General features: G+C 54.2%; 1 protein-coding gene and 1 long non-coding RNA gene across 2 annotated transcripts; one reads left to right on the top strand and one right to left on the bottom strand.

The window, feature by feature from the left end:
* The first annotated feature begins 2152 nt into the window (after window positions 1–2152).
* On the top strand, window positions 2153–8065 carry LOC114060783. The gene is made up of 2 exons (XR_003571957.1): window positions 2153–2849; window positions 3748–8065. It is a non-coding gene; the product is annotated as an uncharacterized LOC114060783 (long non-coding RNA).
* Window positions 8065–19422, bottom strand: NPPC (natriuretic peptide C). The gene is made up of 4 exons (XM_027890566.1): window positions 18617–19422; window positions 11658–11872; window positions 9936–10251; window positions 8065–8522 (listed from the first exon to the last, which is right to left on the bottom strand). Exons 2-3 carry the CDS (start codon window positions 11748–11750, stop codon window positions 9949–9951), a joined length of 396 nt encoding a protein of 131 aa, XP_027746367.1. The 5' UTR covers window positions 11751–11872; window positions 18617–19422; the 3' UTR covers window positions 8065–8522; window positions 9936–9948.
* Between the last annotated feature and the right edge of the window lie 258 nt (window positions 19423–19680).

The following is a 19680-nucleotide window of genomic DNA, read 5'->3' as shown; positions in this document are numbered from 1 at the left end:
GGAAGAACGTTAAGTGAGTAAGTCCAGAGCATGAAGCCCTCCCCTGTACCTCAAGGGAGCTGCTTCCCAAGCAGTAGCAGTACTAGTTCCTGTTCCAGCTTCTCCCAGTGTTTAGCTGACAGCTTCTGAGAGGTGCAGGTGGGCTTTGTGTCCCCAAATCTGTGTGATGGAAATGGACTGGGTCTGTTTCTGGCTTGCTGTGTGGACAGCTGCAGCATACTGGTTGTCCAGTTCCTCACTGGATTTGACTGGTGAGAATAGGCTCTGTTTTCTTTCCCTCCCATTTGTAATATCAGTCCTGTAAAGAGGCAGGAGGAATACAAATGCCTTTGGACATTGTTTTTAGCTCCTCAGCAAGCCACAGTCTGCTGGGGAAATAGATGTGAGTTTGGCACCCTTGGTGTTTGTTCCCTGCCAATTACAGGAGTCACATTAGTTTGCTGGAGCTTCTTTCAGTGTGTTGGAAGTTTTCGAGTTTGTTCTTACGTTTTTGCTGTTCTCAAAGCCTGGCTGGGGGTGAGGATCTTATTCATGCTTCAGTACACATTGCCTTTGATCAGCAAAGAAGCAAGGGAGGAAATAGCACTTTGAATAAAGAGCTGTCCCATGTTTGGTGGCGACAGAGGACGGAGAAGGGACCGAGGCATTGGAGGGAATGGAGCTGTTTGCGTGTTTGGCTCTCCTGGTGTGCCAGCGACGGGCTTGGTGCCGCAAAAGGAGGGGGGTGTCTGCAATGAGCCCAGGCTGAGATGAGTCATTAACAAATGACATGCACAGAGTACCTGGGGGAGGCAAAACAGCTCTGCAGCAGCTGGTTAATGAATCTGGCTTGAAGGAAAGAGTTAGAAGCTATTCCGGGAATGAAGCAGAAGGCAGAGTTGTTAACAGGGAAGGATGCAGGAGGTGCTGTGCTGTTTGAGAAGGACAACAGATAACAACTCTGTTGGCTCCCTGTGACTACAGGAAGGGCAGCAACTCAGCCGAGTTGCATGAACTAGGGACGGGATTGTGAACAGTTTTGAGTGGGAAGTGCCCAGGGAGCTTAACTGTGCTATGGGAATGAGAGGGAGGTGGAAGCAGAGGCAGTTTTGATGTAAACTCCCATGTATTGCATGTGCCTGCTGGAGGCAGCTAAGGCAGCCTGTCCGAGCACTGCTGGACTCTGCCGGATGCTGCTCCCTGGCACAGGGAGAGTGTCCTGCCCTGCTTTGGTTTATGGCCACAAAGAGCTGCTCCAGCTGCAGCTCGCTCCAAGATTGCAGCAGGACAGACTTTGAGCTATTAAACTTCTGTTTGCCTCCTCCACCCCGAGGGAGACAAAGTGGTTGGAGCTGCCTTCCCTCTGCTCTTCAGGGCTTTATTGTCTAGCTTTGTGTTCTGCAGCTCCACTTGTACTACTGCTTGTTTAATATGGAATTGAGCACTGAGCTGGAAAATGGAAGAGAGGATCTCAGCTGATTGCAGTGCTGGTAGGCTGCCCTAGCCCTAAAGCTGTGCCTCATGCTAACAAATGTCCCTGGCATTCCCACTGTGACTTGGTATCAACCAGCTAACATCAGGCAATTTTGGAACATGATAAAGCAATGCTGATGTCAGTCTTTTACAGAAGAAGAAAAGTTTTGGTTCAAAATCTAGTCGTCTTTTACTTCCCCCCTCACCTTCTTAGATAAGTTGAATGCCAGGGTAGTCTTGTGTTGAGAGTAGGAGGTAAAGTAAGTGATGCTGACAGACCCCTCTGTGTTCAAATTTGAGACCTATCCTGCAACTGGTCTTGTGCAGATTTCTGAAATCCAGTGGATGCTTTTGGAGCTGCTCTCAGGCTTGCAGGTCTCTCTCCATGGATTCTGTACAGGAGTAGGACCTGCAGAGCTGCTCTCCAGAGTGAAGCTGGGGAAAGCAAAGCTTCTCTTCCTATAGAGACAGTGGTAGAAAGAGGTGGCCATTCTCCCACCAGCCCTGCAAAGGGAATTTTGCTGAACAGCTTTCAGTTCCTGTGAGAATGGAAAATGATACAGGCCTCAGAGGGTGGCTTTGGTTTTAGTGTTCTTATCCTGTGAGGGGGAAATGCTTTGCTTCGTGTGTGTGAAGCAGACTTGGGCTTATTCATTGCAGGGGTTCTTTGCCTGGAGCTTCTTTTGGGATGCCTAAGGAGGAGTGCCCTTAGCTTTGATAGCTATATTGGAACGTAGCAAATCACATGGGTAAATGAGACTTTTCCTAAACTTTCAGTTCTCTACAGGTTTATATGAGTGCAGCTAAGCTGGAAACCAGACAAAGCCACCCTTGCAGGGTAAAACAGTCCAAGGTTGTGTGTTTGTAGGGCTGCTGTGCTGGGATCTGTTACTTCAGCATCTGAGTCAATTGCAAACTGCAATGGAGAGAGACTACCTTGCTCTTTATTATTATTCTTAAAAATGGGGAAATAGAGAAATTCAAGAACCTGCATAAGCATATAGGCCCAGCTAGCCAGATCTTGGGCACCTCGTCCCAAACGAAGTCTCTTGTTTTTTTTCTACCCCACTGATTCCTCTATAGCATCTGACCTAATGCAAGGGAACCAAAACCTGAATCTACGTAGCATATTTTTGTGTAATCTGAGAGAGAGTAACCCAGGGGCAGCAAGGAAAGTAAAGTAAAGTTTAGAGTGATCTCAGTTCCTACTTTTAACCTCAACCTTGTATTCTTAATACAGAGTTTTTGCCTGACAGTCTGATTGAATTTCTCAGCAGAGTTTTTAGAAATATGTCATTGTTTCACTCTGCTCTGTGATGAAGGCCCGCGTCTCTAAGGGACTGTTGACATTTTGCTGATATTTCATCAAGTTTGGCCCTACCACAGAGCTACCAGAGGTAAGTGATTGAGGTAAAGAGAGTGCGTGTTTACCCCCTAGGCTGGGCTGGCCCTGTTCTCAGTGTCCCTGTGGTGGTATTCCCCTCTCTGACTGGTGAACCAGGCCAGGAAAAGGCAGAGCAGCACTTTGCTCCCTGCCTCCGAATCCACAGGCACAGACGCTGCTTCTTCCCACAGTGTGTTCATCTCAGGAGATACCCTGTTGCAAATTGCCTGAGTGTGGTTGCTGTGGCCGCGGCTTTTTCTTGATAAGAAAAGATGATGTTCCTGCTCCAGTGAATGCATATACACACTGGAAATTCCAGGCAGTAATGGGATGCCATAAGGTCATTTAATAGTCTTGAAATGTGTATTTCTCCACAGAGCACAAAAGAATTTGTGCCAGTAGGCCTTGCTTGGTGTAATTCTAGTAGAAGATCATAGAATCATAGAATAGATTGGGTTGGAAAAGACCTCCAAGATCATCAAGTCGAACCCCTGATCCAACTCCAATTACTATAGCATGGCACTAAGGGCCATGGGACACCCTTCCATGTCTCCAACCCTCCTATGGAGGCTTTGGAATATCTGTATCATTAGGGCATTTTAAAAATGCTGTAATCCCACGTGATACTTCTGTGTTTCCAGAAAAGCTGTTTGTGGTGGGTAAGCGAAGCCTTGCTCTGTCAGGGATCAGCCTTTCTGTGAGTATTTGGAGCTTGTCTGACCACAGGCTGTATCTTCATGGGTCTCAGGCTTGGAAGAAGTGCTGTCCAGCCCTCCAGACGTTTCCCAGAGATGCAGTTTATCTCAGCAGCCCTCATGCTTAGGTCAGTGTGTCGTGGTGAGCACAGTCCTGAGGCTGCTCTGTGCTAGTGCAGTCGGTAACGTCTCGGTGTTTCACTGTCACCTTCGCAGCTGTTAGAGAGCACCAGCTCCTTCAAGATCACCTGCCTTGCTGTGAGGCTGTACCTTTTACATCACGTCTGTGAGATGACTCCTCTCCTTGCTGGCAGACAAACCAGCTGGGTAGGCATTGCTCTTCAGAGCTGTTCTGCACCTTGGAAGGTTCAGGCCATTGCCTGGTTTAGCATAAAGGAAGTCAAGGACAAGGACAGTGTTATAAATAAGGGGCAAATAAGAGCTGTGTCCTGTTCCAGCTCTGCTGCAGTTGCAGAGAGCAACCTTGGGCAGATCAGCTCCTCTGCAGCTGCTTTTCCCAGCCTTGCTCCTGCGTGCTGACTGTGACAGGGGTTTGTGAAGGGCTTTGGTCTCCTGGCTGGGCAGAGTTCATTGCTGATGAAATGAATGCATACTTGCAGTAGGGGGCAAATCTTAAACCTTTTAAGCTTTTCCAGAAGTGATCTTCCTCCTCTGTAGCATACCCCTCTTTTCTCCTGATGCAGATAAGGTGGTCCATTGTGGGAATATCAACCTAGAGTATTATGGGTAATATTCCAGGTTAATTATGGAGGGGGCAGGAAAAATAGCCTGTGCCGTTTTCAACAATATCAAAGGGATGCTACCTAATGATTTTCCTATTAGCTCTTTTCCCAGCCTGCCAGAGTCGCTGCAGAAGTGTCATTTACAAAGGCAGTTTGCAACTCATTACCCTGGATTTTCACTGTAGTTCTGCTCCAGAGAGCGTGGGCTTTTGCTGCGTGCCCCAAACCTAATGAATTGCCTGATTCGGTTAGTGCTGCCATCCCTTCTGACAAGGTTAGTTGCTGACTGACAGGAAGGGGCCTGAATTCAATTCCCTTCTTGTTTTCGACTCACGCTTGTGTCAAGCGCAGGCTCCCTCTGGAAGCTGCCCTGTGATCCCTTCCCTTTGTTTTTCTGCATTCTGAGGGAAGCAGCCCATGCTTGGAGAAGTCCTGCAGCAAGTGGCAGGAGCATGTGTGCTGCTGCCCCTGGCAGTCCCTGCTCAATGCCTCAAGTCCCTTTCCAGCTGGAAAATTCCTTTGCTCTCCAGCTCTGGGGCTCTGGGCTTTCCTTTTTCTTCATTGCTTTGGGATTTGCTGTCACCTGAGCTGGGCTTTGTAACCCTTCAGCCAATAAATACCTTGGAAAAGTTGTAATGTGGGCTGGGGGAACTGAACTATCTCCCACACATTAGAGGGCAACTGTGTCCCTGTTGTGGGAGCTCCAAGGTCTGCTCCAGCCTGTTTGAGCTTTGCCAGGCACTTGTACAATAGAGCTGGAGAAAGCTCTTGGTCCTTCTTCACTAGAGAGCAGTGTGCTTTTTCAGGCTGGGGGCCTATGGCTCAACTCCTGCTAGGAATAGCTCCTGGAGAGGAGAAGTCAAGGCTGTTCTTATGCCATGTCACAAGTGTTCCTGCTTGGAAGCTGGATGTGGCTACTGCTCATTGAGCTGGTGGTGCAGGAAACATGCAGGTGCTGAGAGTGCTGGTTTGAGCTGAGTGTGGACAGAGGAGCCTGGGACTCCTGCTCCCCTCACTTCCAGGTGTGTGGACACACCTGCTAAATGCTGTTCTCTGAGCCTGCAGTTGAGATGTCAGATGCCACCCCCTGAGGCTGCAGCTTGCATCCAGGACATCTCTTGTTGTTCAGTTATGCTGTCTCTGGGCTGGGCTGTGGCAGGGGAGTTTTTTAATGCTGGCCTGGATCCTTTTACTGGATGTCTTGAGGATCTGACCAAGCTGGCCCACAGGGGAGGCAGTGATGTTTCAGAGATCAGTTTGTTTCTGCTGCAGGTGGTGCCTCCTCCTCCACTCTTAATTAGATTCCTGTGGTCTCTCTTTCTTGCTGCCCTTGTTTGCTACTGAGCCCCTGTCAGGGAGACCCAGTTGTGGCCATTTCAGCTGCTCACTCTGCTCTAATGAGCTGCTTCTGATTCCCATTCTGGCTTCTCCACCGAACTAAGGAAGGTGCCCATCAGTGCTCTGGAAACTGACCTCTACTGGCAGTGCCACTCTGCCTGTCAGACCCACCAGTCTGGCTGTGCCACGGGGAGCCTGAGGTTGAGTGGGTCTGAGTTATCCCAAGTGCTCTTTCACCCCTGAGTGCTGCCTTCTCTCTTGAACATCAGGTCACACCCCCACATGGGCACAGTGTTTCCATCCTGCAGGTGGGAATCCACATGCTGAGGGACAGGGTGACTTATCCCTGGTCAGAGTAGAAGCAGCAAAGCAAGGAGCCAGGCTGTTATCCCCTTCCTCTGCACCAGGAAGAGGAACCAGAACTCTCGCTCTGATTGCTTCCTTCTGCCAAGCAACTGTCCTTTTGCTGTGCAGTTTTGTCCTTTTCCTTGGCCTTGCTCTTTACCAGTGGATGGAAGGAACCTGTGCTGTGCTTTATCCCTTGGACTACGCTGCAGAGGAGAAACGGGAATCCAGACCGTACATGACCCCAGGCTGTAATCTCTGATCTCTCCCGAGGCATTGCTTCACTTAAGTGGTCAAACTGTGAATGGAGTTCCTGGGACTGGGTCCTCCCCACTGTGTTGAGGAGAGCCCCTCTGTCACCAGGCAGGTGGTTTTATTCCAGCTCTGGCTTGCAGCAAAAAGCCAAAACTGGAAGGGGAATTGTCCCTACTGCGGTCCCAGCCTGGCACTCTGTTACAGTCACTACTCTGGATTCACGCTCAAGGACCAGGACTCTGAGAGGGACCTGCAGCACCACCTTCTTACACCCTCTTTTCAGACCTGGTGTGCAAGGTGTGCACAGTAAGCAATTCCTTATTGTCCCTGAGGTCTGCTGCGTGACAGTGGACAGTACCCTCTAATGGGCATCTCTTTAGCCCGTCCTTCCCTGTAGAGATGTGTGAAGCTGTAGGATGTTGTATTTGCCTTACAGAGCCCTGACAGTGGGTTGTCATTACCTATGGGCAGCTCTGGAGGGCTCCAGCTGACCCTCAGGCAGGGCACTGAGCTGCCACCTGCCCATCCTGCCTCCCTCCCTCCCAGAGTCTTGATTTTGTTCCCCATAGGCAACATCTTACGTGATCCATCAGCTGCTGCTCCCTGTCCTGCTGGACTCTGTGAGCACCACGAGGTGGGTACCTGTGTCTGATGGAGGCTGTGCTCGTGCAAGGTTAGAAACGTCACCTGTGTGCTCCTAACCTGATGATTGAGCTGTCGGGTGTCTGGATAATTCCTCTTGTTCTATAAACCTAATGTTCTCTAATAGTTGGGGTGAGTCTGGCTGAAGGTTTCTATGGTTTCCTGGTGGTTGCTAAGGAAAAGGATCGCTCTGCCTCTGGGTCTTGGTGACTTTCTTTTTGCCCTGTCCTAGGCACCGGAGCCCAGCAGAACATAATGCTTGTTGTTTCCCAGCCCACTACAATGGTCAGGGCATAATTTGTGACTCCTGTCACGGCTGGGCTGGGCGCCTGCCACTCTTTTTTACTAAGGCCTCTTTGAAGAATGAGACCAAAGAGCCTTCATGCAGGCGTTTGCATGTTTGCTGCGCTCCCCGCCCCCTCGCTTGCTGTTTCCTTTAGAGCTCCAGGTCATTTGAACGATTTATTTCATGCACTTTACATAGCAAGAAGCTGTAGCAACAGCTGTGTCCATGAATCCTTACCAGGCAGCCCTCAGTATATTTTGGTTTGTCTACGTATTGTCCCAGGCACAGTTAAATAAATCTCTGCTGGAGGAAGGGACTTTACAGCTCAGCAGCGAAGGGCTGGCGAATGGGAATATCAACAAGATACTTAGTGAGCTGCTGGATCCTGGAATAACAGCGCCTCTGGCATAAAGCTCTGTTCCCACCAGCGCAGCTGGGGGCCAGATCCAGCGCGGGCTCTTTGTTGCTGTCAGCAGGGACTGCGTCTCCATCCGGCGCCCAGTGATAAAACTATAGTTACGGGGTGAAAGTTGGACCCAAGCCTGCAGACTGGAAGCAGTTAGGACATATCTAGGCCAGATGCTGCCCTTGTCGCCCTGCTGTCGATCCAGGGCTTGGCTGTTGAACGTGGTGTGCTCATTTCCACGGGTGCCATTTGGGATCTGGGCATGGATGAGCTCAGTTGGGTTCTGCAGAGGTTTGGAGCTGCACGCAGTGCCAGGCAGCATTCGGTCCCTCAGGACATCACAGGATTCACAAGTTTACTTTTGCATACGGGATCAAAGCTTAAAATATCAGCTGGCCTTTCTCTCGCTCCTGACTTTTCTAAAACATCTGAACAATTTCTTCTTTAGCTCTGTTAAAATCAATCAGTCTGACATTTAAATTGTATGTGAATTTGATAAATAAAGACAGGTTACAAAATGCCACACGGAATGAATTTTTTTTTTTAAAGTTTTTCAACTACTTAGGACAAAAAAAATGTTACAATGCTCGACTTTTCATTTAGTTACATAAATAATTTTTTTATAAATATCTCTTTATAAACAATATATAAATAGCTTTACAACATAAATACATTTATGCATGACATGAATTTACAAACAGCAACGTTATACAGCTGGCTTCATCAGTCTCTTGGAAAAGCACTGTCCCTTGTCTCGGTGAGTGTTTGTATATATAATATATATAAGATAGAGAGCACTTGTTAAAAAAGTAACAAAACCAAAACAGTTGGTGCCATGATTCCTCGTACCAAAAAGAAAAACACAGCCACGTCTTTTGTCCATTCCAGGGGGGTCACTGCTCTTCTAGGTGTTGCCTGGGGGAAGGCCGTGCCTGGCCGCGCGTGGTAGGAGAAAGTGGATTATGGATTCAAAGCCCTGTGAGGAAGAACAAGGTGCCTGTTAGTAGTTGCCATACAACACCATCCCGAGCAGAAACCCCTGTCAGAGTAACCCTGGCCTTGGGCTGGGGGATGCTGAAGTCAGCGGAAGCCCTCCCTGAGCTTTTTTGCTTGTGCCAAAGCAAAGAAGCAGCTCACCCTTCGCTCTCTGGCTGTTTGGTATTTAGGGGAGAGGCTGAGGGAAGCTGCTGTTCCTCCTGTCCCTGCTTCTGTTGGAAATCTTTTTTCCTAATGAGGATTTAGCAAGAGCAGATCTATATGAGTTGGCTTCATGGTGTGCATGTGCTTCTTGGAGCCTTCAGATGGGTGATTCCTTGGGAATACCAAGGAGCCTCTACATGAGAGAGCAGGCAAGCAGCCCACATCGCTCCAAGACAGGCTGGGGAGCAGCCCACATCCCTCCAGGACAGGCCATGGACCAGCACTGGCATCCTGTGGGCACCTTTGGGCCACACTCTTCCCACTGCTCTGCAGAGCAGCAGGATTCTGGATCCGGTCCCCTCTGTGCCCAGGGCCAGGGCAGGTCCCTGTGAGTGGGACAGTGCTGTGCCATGGGAGGAAGAAGAGGGAATGGCCTGGAATGCAGCAAGCAACTGCTTCCTCTGCCATGAGTTCATCTGCCTGTGACCTGTGGGCAGGGCCAGGCCAGACCCCAGCACGTTCAGGGAAAGCTGACAGGGGAGTCATTGCCAGATTTCTCCCAAACCACTCATTGTGGGCAAGTGACATTTCCTTCACCCATCCGTCCCTATGCAGTGGCTGTGAAGAACTTCTCCCAGCTTCCTGTAACTTGCTCAGATACAAAGCCAGAGTTGGGAAGTGCAACTCTTGGCAGTCACCACAACCAGAAGACACCTGGGGAACTTGTGTATTGTTTTTCCTTACATTAAAAGCATTGGTGCATGGCTGCGACAGGAAGCTCACTTACCCTCCCATTGCAGGCACACGGGGTACCGTGTCCTTCTATCACCTACCCACAGGTCCAATGTGTGTGTCAAGCACAGGGAGGAAGTGGGAACATGTGGCTGCACTGCAGCTCCTCCTGCATCGTCCCCGGAGCCTACGGTCTAGCTGAAACTAGGGGGAATCCAGCTTGAGCTGCTGCGGGAGCAGCTGGGATCTCTGATCCTTCCGCAAGGCAGCAGGAGGAGTGATGGAACGGTGGCAATGCAATTAAGGCCAACTTGGGGTCTCTTTTTGCCCTCCAGCAACGCCAGGTGTTGCAGGGCTCCGCGGGGTGACCCCCTGCAATCCCGCCCGCTGGCATCTCGCGTTCGCGAGGCAGCGCATCCCGCGCATTCCCCGGGGTGCCGAAGCGGAGCCCCCCGGCCCCATCCTGGCCCCATCCCGGCCCCATCCCGGCCCCATCCCGGCCCGGCCGCGCACTCACCGCCAGGGGTCCCTCAGCATCCGAGGCCGCTCATGGCGCCAATGCGATCCAGCTTGAGCCCGAAGCAGCCCTTGCCCAGGCCCTTCTTGTGGAGGCCCTTGTGGCGGCGGCCCGGCGTGTCCTGCAGCAGCCGCGCCCAGCCCGCCCGCGGCCGCGCCTCGGCCCGCGCCTCCCGCGCCTCCCGCGGGCCCGACCCGCCGCCGCCGCTCCGCTCCTTCTCCCGCTCCTTCTCTCGCTCCTTCTCCCGCTCCGCCGTCTCGGGCGGACCCGCCGCCGCCGCCGCCGCCGCTGCCGCTGCCGCCGACCCGCGGGACGCCTGTGGAGAGGGGAGAGAATCAGAGCGCCGCCACCCCCAGCGACCCCACCAGTGCTGGCAACCCCCTGTTAAGGACCCGCAGCGGGTATCACACCCCCCTTCCCCCTAGAACTGGGGTCTGTGCCCGGCAGTGCAGCCCATCACCCCGCGGCTGTGCCCAAGGCATCTTCTCCCCTCCCTAAATCTGTGCTGCCTTCCCCGGTGTCAGAGCATCCCCCCGACCCACATCATAGCGGTGTCTTCCTGCCCTCTCCCGGCAGTGCCCCGGTCACTGCATGTCCCCTCAAAAGGGCTGGTGGTGCTGCACCCCCCAGCTGCGCTGCTGTCACTATCCCGTTGTCCCGTCACTCTGTCCACTGCCCATGATCTGGAGGGGCCTGAAAGCTGGCAGGTCCTTTCCTTTCAGGTCCCTTTGGTCACCGCGTCCCCCACCAGTTTACAGAACTCTTCAGATTGTGGGGGGGGGGGGGTCGGGGGTTCTGGCCCCCCAGCTCTGTCTGCACCACTGCCTTGCAGAGTGTCCCCAGCAGTGATGGGGAGATCTGAGTTTCCTTTCCTTGCTGCTCCCTCCCCTAGTTAATACTCTCTGGGTAACCCCACTCTTCCAGTTCTGACCCACAATTTGGGGCGCACGCCCCCTTCCATCTCTGCCCCCCATCTCCTAGGCCATCTGTCTCCCTGCTCGGAGCTTCTGCTTACCAAGCCCTGGGAACGCTCACCTTCATTTGCCTCCTCGACAACCCACCCCGTATCACCCCTTTCTCTACAGCCTGCACCCCAGTTCCTTACAGGGAACCACTCCTATCCCACTGCTGTCCTGGGGCACCCCTCACTCCGTGTCCCCACCTCTGTGCCCGGCCCTCAGGGCAGTGCCACCCAGTGTCAGTGGCCTTTGGCGCATCCCTCCTCCTCAGCATCTCGGGACACCCAGACGGGATACCCCCATTTGGTGCACCCCTTTCCCGAGGGACACCCCGGATGCTCCTGCCTGGGCCGTTTGGTCAGGAGTGCCCGGGGGGCTCCGGCCTCTCACCGTGCCCACCGTGCACCTGCTGCCTGCCCTGCCCCGGCTCTGCTCCCCTCCCCAAGTGCCTGGCACAGCGGGGTCCCAAGGGTGACGCCGGCGAGCAGACTGCCACCCCCCCGGCGCTGATCCCGCGGGGTACAGGGCACAGAGTGTACCCCTCCAGCCTCTAGTTTGGGGCTGATGTCCCCGGACACGCGCGTTTGGGACAGCCCGGAGAAGCAGGGAGTCCCCTTGCAGTCAAACAGCCCGTGGGGAAAGAAGGACCCCCCTTTGCACTGACTCTGCCACCGCACAGTCACCCCACGTCCCCTCCCTGTGCCGTTAGGACCCTCAGCGGGACGGGGAGAGGAGGGAGAGCCGTGGGCAGCCCCCGCCGTACCTTCTGTGGGAGCTGAGACGCCGGCTTCGCCTCCAGCCTGACGGAGAGCAGCGCGAGTAAAAGTCCACCAGCCAGCAAGGATGAGATCTGCATCCTGCGGGGCCGCGCGGGAGGGGAGCCGCGGGGGCAGCGGGGAGCCGAGGGCAGCCCCGGGGAGAGGCCGGGACCGGCAGGAGTCAAAGTTCAGAGCGGAGCCGCGAGGTCCCTCCTGCCGCCTGCAAAGTGCCGAGCTTGTGAACTTGGGCTTTCTGCTTCATTCATTTTATAACCCAACCTGCTCGGTGATGTCATCTAAACACCAGGTCCAACGTGCCTCCCACTCCACAATAGCAGGAATTTAAAGAGGGGGGGTGGGGGGGGTTGTCCCCTCTTCCTTGGCAGGAACAAATGACACATCAGCCCAAGGCAACCAGCTCTGGGACTTGGAGTGCAGAAAGGGAAAGCGGGGGGCATTTGGCTTCGTGCTCCCGCCCTCCCCCAAACACCCCTGGCCCCCCCTGCAAGCCATCTGCCCTCCCCTTGCCCGGCTGCCCCACGGCCCCTCTGCTCCCCCCACCGCTCCCGTGAACCCCCGTGGGAGAACACAGGCCAGGAGGAGAGAGTGTGTGGGGGGGGGTTCCCGGTGGGGGGTTAAGCCCAAAAGACACGAATGAAAGCAAAAAGCACCCTTTTTTCCAACATCCAGGAAGAAATCAGAAACGGCCCCTGCTAGGTCCCTGCCTGGCAGTCGCGGGGACACTGTCCTCCCTGGCCGGGACGCTGGGGACTCAGGGGAATGGGAGGGGGCAGCGGCACTCCTTAAGTGGGTCCCTCAGTTTGGAGGGGGTGGCCTGCTCTCTCCACTTTCGTGAGGAGCTTCATGGGGTCCCTGGTCCAGGAAATGGGGCTTTTCAAGCACCCTGGTGATGTGCACAGTCAGTGTCACAGGGTCCCTGCTGGGGACAGGACCCCACTGGCTGATCCACCACAGGGCTGTGCAGCCTGGGCTCCTCCAACCTGCTCCTGGAGCTGGAGGGTGCAGGAGAAGGATGCGATCCTGGGATTAACCCCGGTGGATTGCAGGGGCTCTGGATACATGGTGGGGGCTCCCCCCTCCTCTCACTCTTCCCCTTCAGCGTCTGGGAGAGCAGGATTTGTGCCTCTGCTGCTGCTGTGGTTGACACTGGGCAGCTGTGAAGCTCCAATGGCTTTTTGCTGATGGAGCTTAGCACCATCCCTGGCACTCTGTCCGGGAGGGATGCTCTCACTGGGATCAAGCCAGAGAAAAGACACCCTCTTTGAAGAAGCATGCAGGGCTGAATTGCATCAGGCTGGATTTGCACCCCAAATCTCTTCTCTGGGACCAGGGAAACAATCTCCACTCTTCCCCCATCCCTGGGATCCGTTCCAGTCTGGCCCTTTCCTACTGCTCCATTTCTTGGTCTTTCTGGGCTCTGCTGCTCCACAAATCCCCGGGTACCTGCCCCTGCTGGGGGACAGTGTCTTTTTGGGGTCCATGGTATCCCTGCTTGGGAGCAGGGAGATGTTTCCTTCTCCACAGCCCGGGCTACTGTGTACGGGACACTTGAACGGAGATTGGCTTTTCAGCTCCATGTGAACGGGAGCTGGAAGGTGAAGGTCTCGGTGGTTTTTCCATTGTGCCTGCCAGGTGGAGACAACTTGGACTTTTTGGAGTGTGAAGCTGTGCTTGGGCATTTGTCTGCGTGCAGGCAGAGCGAGGTGATGGAGTCGGGATTAGAGCCGACCCCGAGTGCCAGGGAGCCGTGGGTGCAGGCAAGGAGCAGAGAGAGGCCCCTTCTCTTGGGGTTCAGCCCTCGTCCCACCCAAAGCGTGGTTGGGATGTGACATCCAGCCTCTCTGGGGTGCAAGGAGGGGGGCTCTGCACCACTACCCCCGTCAGCAGGGCTTCTGCAGGGGAAAGGGGAGCAGCAGGCAGCTGAACCCTGGGGCTCCACAGCCTGGGGATGTCGGGGTGCCCGAGGTCACCAGCGGTTCAGCAGACCCCACAGGGTGCTGCCTTCACCATCCTGGTAGTGCTGGCTCCCGCCCTGATGCTGCGGGCAACCTGCCCCACGGCTCCTCCTGGGAGACCCGGGATGGGGAAGGAGACGGTGCAGACGGAGGGGGAAATGTCACAGCACGGAGAGGAAGGGCCGCCTCTCTTGCCTTGGGGTCGGTCCCGGAGCTGCTCCACCAGCCCCTCGCCACGGAGGATTAGAGCGTTGCCACAAATGCCACAACGCGGTCAGGTCTCAGCCAGCGCCAGCCCGCAGGAGGCTTGTCCCTGCCCTCGGCTCTCACCAGCGTGGTTTTCATTAGTGTGTTTTCTTTGTCACACTGTGCAGAGCCTCGGGTTTGGGGGGCGGGGGGGAGGGAGGGCTGTGCTTTATAAATCCAATTAGTCTTGTTATTCAAATTACTCCACCGAAAGTCAGAGCCGGGCGCACACAAAGCCTTAACTCAAACCAGATCGGATCCATTGGGGTGGCAAAAGCTCGGAGCAGGGAGAAGAGGTGTGCAGGAAGGAGTTAAGAGCATGAAAGACTTTTGCTTGGTGGGATGGGGGCCTGAAAACTTTTAACCCTTAAAGGGATGTGCCTTCATTAGCCCACAGCCCTGTAGGATGCTCACCATGTATGAGAACTGGCAGACTTGGGGCATGTGTGGAAGCTGAGAACCTGGATGGAGCGCTGGGCTCACTGTGGGCTTCCCTCCAGGTGCTGGAGAGCAAAGAGGATCCTGCTCAGCTGGATAGGGAGGGATGGAGACCCTCAGGATGTGCTGGAGGGGGTGACACTCCTCCCCATCACACCCAGGGGCCCAAAGAGAGTCACTGGGAGAGAGGGGCTCCAGGGGTGGCCTGCCCTGAGGAATACCAGCATTGAACTGGGAACTATGGGGATGGGCTGTGGGATAAAAATGGGGAGATACTGCTGAGTCTTGGCAAAGTGGGGATGAGCCCTGAGAAGAGGGATTTGAGGGGACTGTAGGGAGTGGGGAAAGGAATGGAGAGGGTGTGTGTGAGAGCTCCTTGCCTGAGGATAGAGGGATTCATCAAAGTGTGACCAGTGCCAGCATGATTTGGAGGGTGGGAGGAGATGGGTCATGGGGGTGTGACAGCAGCACCGGGTTTTCTGGCCCCATCACAATGAAGGGGTGAGCGATGCCTATGGGTGAGGCTGGATCCTGCCAGGAAGTCCTGGGGCGCTGGCTATCTCAGCTGAAGTTAGGAGCCAGGCTTCAGGCACCTTCCAAAGGATGATCCTGAGAAACTTTACAGGACAGAAATGTGGAGTCTAGTCTGCAGTAAGCTGCTACCATAACAGTCAACAGTCAGCAATCCAACTCCTTTTTCTGCCACTCAGTTGTCCTTAGGGAGCTTGTTCCTGTATTGATTTGGGGAAATCACTGCCCAGATTTATGCCTCTTCTGCTGCCATAGGCCAGCGAGGATTTCCTGGTGGAGCGATGGATAAGTCTAGTGTGAGGATCTCCAGCTGATGCTGTGTGAGGGCCAATCATCCCTTTGCAAAAGGAGACATCAGAAGGCTGAGCGCATGTGATGATGATGCCAGAGCGGCTGATGCTCTCACACAACCAGCTCAAGGAGCTGTTGGTTAAGCACCATCCCACACGGTGGGATAGAGGAGGTATAAGGATGGAGCAACTGCAAGGATGGAGGAGCTACTTCTCCACCAGGGCAGCCAACTACCAGTCTCCAGGAACATGATGTGTGCTGTGCTCACCGAGAGAATGTCACCAAGGGTTTGATGTGCCACAGCAGGAGCTTTTCACAGGTTTTTTGTTTCTGTTTTTGTTTTTTTTTCACAAGTTTTATACTACCTCTCTAGGGGTCTGGTGATAGCACGCTCAGTGAGAAGCCATTTGGGGAAGGATTTAAATTTTGGTTATAGGGATGGATGAGCAGCCTCTGGTGCCTGCAGTGGCAGGGGACCATCGGGTCCCACCACTGTGGCAGGATACAGCAAGGATACAAGGCAGGATACAAGCCTCCTGAGAATGCTTTGAAGAAAGCTTTTCTGGAGAATAGCCCTATAGCCCCTAAGGCAGAAGCATTTTCTGACAGCTCAGACCTGGCCATCAATAGCCCCTGGGCTTGGGCATCCACTAGGCTGTCATGGGGATGGGGTGGCTCCACAGACTGGGGTGTGATGCTCCTGGGGTGCTGTGGTAGCATTGGTGCCTGTCTGAAACACAGATGGAGATTTTGGCCTCTTTGAACATCCCCGGTGTTTATTTTGGAAGCTGCTGCTGAATGAGGCATTACAGAGAACACTGTATGATTTTACACTTTCCCTTGTCTTCTCTGGGTCTGGAAGAGGGCTCTGGCTTACAACATATACATGGCCAAGATCTCCTCTTCCCAGACTGGGATGGGAAGAGGCCCCGCAGAACTGCCCTGATGGGGCAGGCAGGGATGGGGCTGCAGGTGCAGTAAGGGCATGGAGACTGAGAGGGCAGCTCTGTCCCCTCCCAGGCAGAGACTCACAGGTCTTTGCTGACATCCTGGCAAGCACAGTGTGTTTCTCCCCCAGAGGAGAGAAGCACACGATGGGGGTTTGCCTTTGGAGGTTTGCAATTTACCATGGGCTTCCCAGGATGCTCCAGTCTCCTCCTGACTTTCTGGGTATTTTCCCCAGGGCTGCACTGGGATAGCCATGCTCTGGGGCTGGGATGTCTCACTGCTCTGGTGGGAGCAGGAACAAAATGTCTCAGGGTTTTGTTGAATGTCAAGAAAATTAAGCAATTCTAATGCACGGGTGAGTCCACACCATGAGCCTCCCTCTGTGTCAGTCCTTGGAGGATAGGAATTGCATTGCCTCCAGTTCCCAGCAGCCTCGGCTCTGCCGCTAATGCAAGGGCAGGTTGTTGGGATTTTCCAAGCTAAATACCACAGTCTTCTTTTTCCTCCTTTTCTCAGATACCTTCCCCCCAGAAATGGGAGTTTGGCAGTGTTTCCCCCACAGCCTGGGGGTCCCAACATCAGCCCAGGCTTCTTGTTTTTGGTGCTGAGCATTCCTTTTGGAATAGGCACTGCCCAAAGAGCTGATCACATGGAAAGCCCAAAGGATGAATTACTGACACCACATTTGTCCCTGCAGAGAGCCATACCTCGTGCAGATCCCAAGAAAGGATCCAACAGGCCAGTGGGGACAGGCCCCCAGCCTGTACCTAGGAGGTCTCCAACACAGTGTTGGAGCCAGACGTGCCACCACCATACCACATCACCCTGCCACACCCCCAGGGGAATGTCTGTGCCCTGATGTGCTACGTGCACATCCAGGCCTGGGAGCAGGTCCTCACTAGCCCCACGGCTCTGGCGGAAGCGCACGTCCCGGCTTGGCAGGAGCCTCTTCCACCTGGGTTGGCTGTGCAAGCCCTGCCATCCTCACCAAAGCCGTCAGCAGCTCTCTTGCAGCCCCCCTGCCAGCCCCAAACACCCTCTAGCTCCTCTGAAATGGCTTCCTGGGAATCCAGCACCAAGTGGTGGGAAGTCCCTTTTGGCATCAGTCCTTCAGGGTAAAAACCCTTTGGACTTCTTGGGCCTTTCCCTGGGGCATCCTTGATGTGGGAAACTCCAGGGGAGTGCTGGGATGCAGGAAGCTGAGTAAGTGCTGGTCTTGACCTCCTGATGTGCAGTCAAGCCGTAGAGCTCCTGAAAGGGCTGTGATCCTGATGAAGCCAGATTTGGGCTTTCTGCCTCTTCTTTTTTTTTTTTTTTCCTTTCTTTTTTTTTTTTTTTTTTTTTTTTTTTTTTTTTTTTTTTTTTTTTTTTCTTTCTTTTTTTTTTTTTTCTTTTTTTCTTTTTGGGAGGGAGTCTGGCTATCTCCTACAGGAGAGTTTGTGTAGGTGCCAGGCTGAGCATCGTGGGGTTACTCTGGCCACAGCAAAGGGCTGGCATGGGAAGAGGGAGATTTCAGCACCACGAATGGCAGGGCAGCCTTGTGGAGCAGATAACAGTCCAGCCGGGCCTTGGCCATGCCTGGGAACAGCTGGGACCGCTGCTCCTGTGGCCGGGGAGCCCTGCCGGCTGCAGAGAGTCACGGTGGCCCCGCTGCCACCCCACAGGCAGCCTCTGTGGACGTGCAGGGCTCCACAGCCCTAACCTTTAGCAACCAGACAGAATAACAATGCCAGCCTGCTGGGGTATAATGGCCGGTGTTTGCTTGAGATACAAAGGCACCAAGCTTTCACATGAGGTAATACTGATAAGTTCCGCTCTCATTCACAGCTCCGCCTGCCAGACGGCAGCGGGGCCGGCAGCAGCCCCTGCCTGCCCTCACCGAGCTGCCGGGACGTGCCCACCGACCCCTCGGCCCGTCATCTCTGCTGAAGCACTGCCCCCTGCTTGCCCTTGGCATGCTGTTCCCACTCATCACCCAGCTCCAGTGTGGCCCCCACAGGGGCTGTTCCGACCCCATCCTGCGTGCGTGGAATGGGAGATGGGGGCTTTTGAGGCGAGTCCCTAATCCTGTGACTGCAGAGCAGCACAGTTCCTTAGTCCCTGCCTGCCTGGAAAGGGCCTTTTCCACCTTCCTGAGAACATCCTGAGGGGCTTGAACTCACTGCACATCCCTTGCCCCATGTGCCCCGTCCCCCCCGTCCCCCAACCCTGCTGCCCCCAAGCTCAGTAGGTGCAGGGCAGCTCCTTGCTCAAGTCTCCTGATAGGACCTGTGGAGCTTTGGTGTCATCCAAAGCCACTCTGAGCACCTTTGGAACGCTCAGCCCTGGCAGAGCAGGAGGATGCAGGGAAACTGAGGGCTGTGTGATAGAAGAAATTTGGACATTATAACCTGGCAAGATTACTGTGGAAGAGACTTAAAGGTATCCAGGAGACAAATTCAGGCAATCCCAACTAAATTAGGTGCAAAGCACTAAACCTGCTGCTTCAACATCCTACCTGGCACCCCACCTCTCTCCTCCACTGCCTCTTTCACCTATTTCTTGTCTGCCTCTCCCTCTTTGCTAAAGTCTGATTCTTTCTTCCTTTACTGGACAAACACAGCCAAACCAGACCTCCCCATGTCTGGGGCATGCTGCAGGCATTTCTCCAGGCACTGAAGGAGATGGGAACCCATAAGTCCTGATCTTGGGTGGCATGTTTCCCAATCAGAGGTATGGAGGGCTCAGGAGAAGACTGGAGAAGCTGAAGGACGGGTGGGGCAAGACCACATGTGTTGTGACACAGCAGATGGTATCTCCTGAAGATAGAGATGATTTTTAGCTCATTTATGGTAATAAATCTTTCTTGCTTCCCTCTATCCCCTCAAGCATGCTTCAGTCCTCAGGTCAAGTACCCAGACGGCTCCCAGTGCCTGAGAGATGTCAAAGGGAGTGAGACTCTGGCCTAATGCTGGTGCTGCTGCTGCAATCGAGACACTTCCAAGGGTGCTCAGAGGCTTCAGAGCAAACCCATGGCCCGACTTTGCCATTGAGTATATCCTTGTGCTTTGGGGGTCTATCCTCTGGACAACAGCAGGGAGACAGAGGCCAAGCACCCTGCTGCACTCCATCCCCCTGCCACGGCCTGCAACCTGAAAACTATCAACATGTGACACTCAGGTTGGCAGGGGTGGCACTTTCACTTGCAGTGTCAGTTCATGCCGGGTGGGCTGCAGGAAGCTGATAGAGGTGTCAGAGGAACTGCCCTGCTCCCATCCAGGGTTCCCTTTGCTGAGTCATCCCCGGGGCGGCTCCAGCCCTTTGGCCAGTCACTCCTGATTAACACTGATGTAAACGAGCGCCGGGCGGGCCCTCGCTCCTCACTGAAACCGCAGGCAGAGGAGCCAAAGCCTTCGTAAGCGAGGCGCTCCTGGCCAAGGAGCCATGTGCTGCTCTCACCTCGGCCGAGGTGCCACAACACGTTCCAGCCTCCAACAGTCGGGGAAACAGCTACCAGTTACTGCCCGGGGGAAGATGGTGAGATAATCCTGCACTGTGGGAAAGCAAGCCAGGGCACCGGGCTGGGCTTGCTGCTACAGGACCCCAGGAAATGAGAATG

The sequence above is a fragment of the Empidonax traillii genome, unplaced genomic scaffold (genome assembly GCF_003031625.1).
Source record: "Empidonax traillii isolate 1590-97213 ecotype Southwest subspecies unplaced genomic scaffold, ASM303162v1 scaffold292:size1342341, whole genome shotgun sequence".
Lineage (NCBI taxonomy): Eukaryota > Metazoa > Chordata > Aves > Passeriformes > Tyrannidae > Empidonax > Empidonax traillii.
The sequence above is the reverse complement of the archived record's forward strand: the minus strand, read 5'-3'. Positions and strand labels throughout refer to the sequence as shown.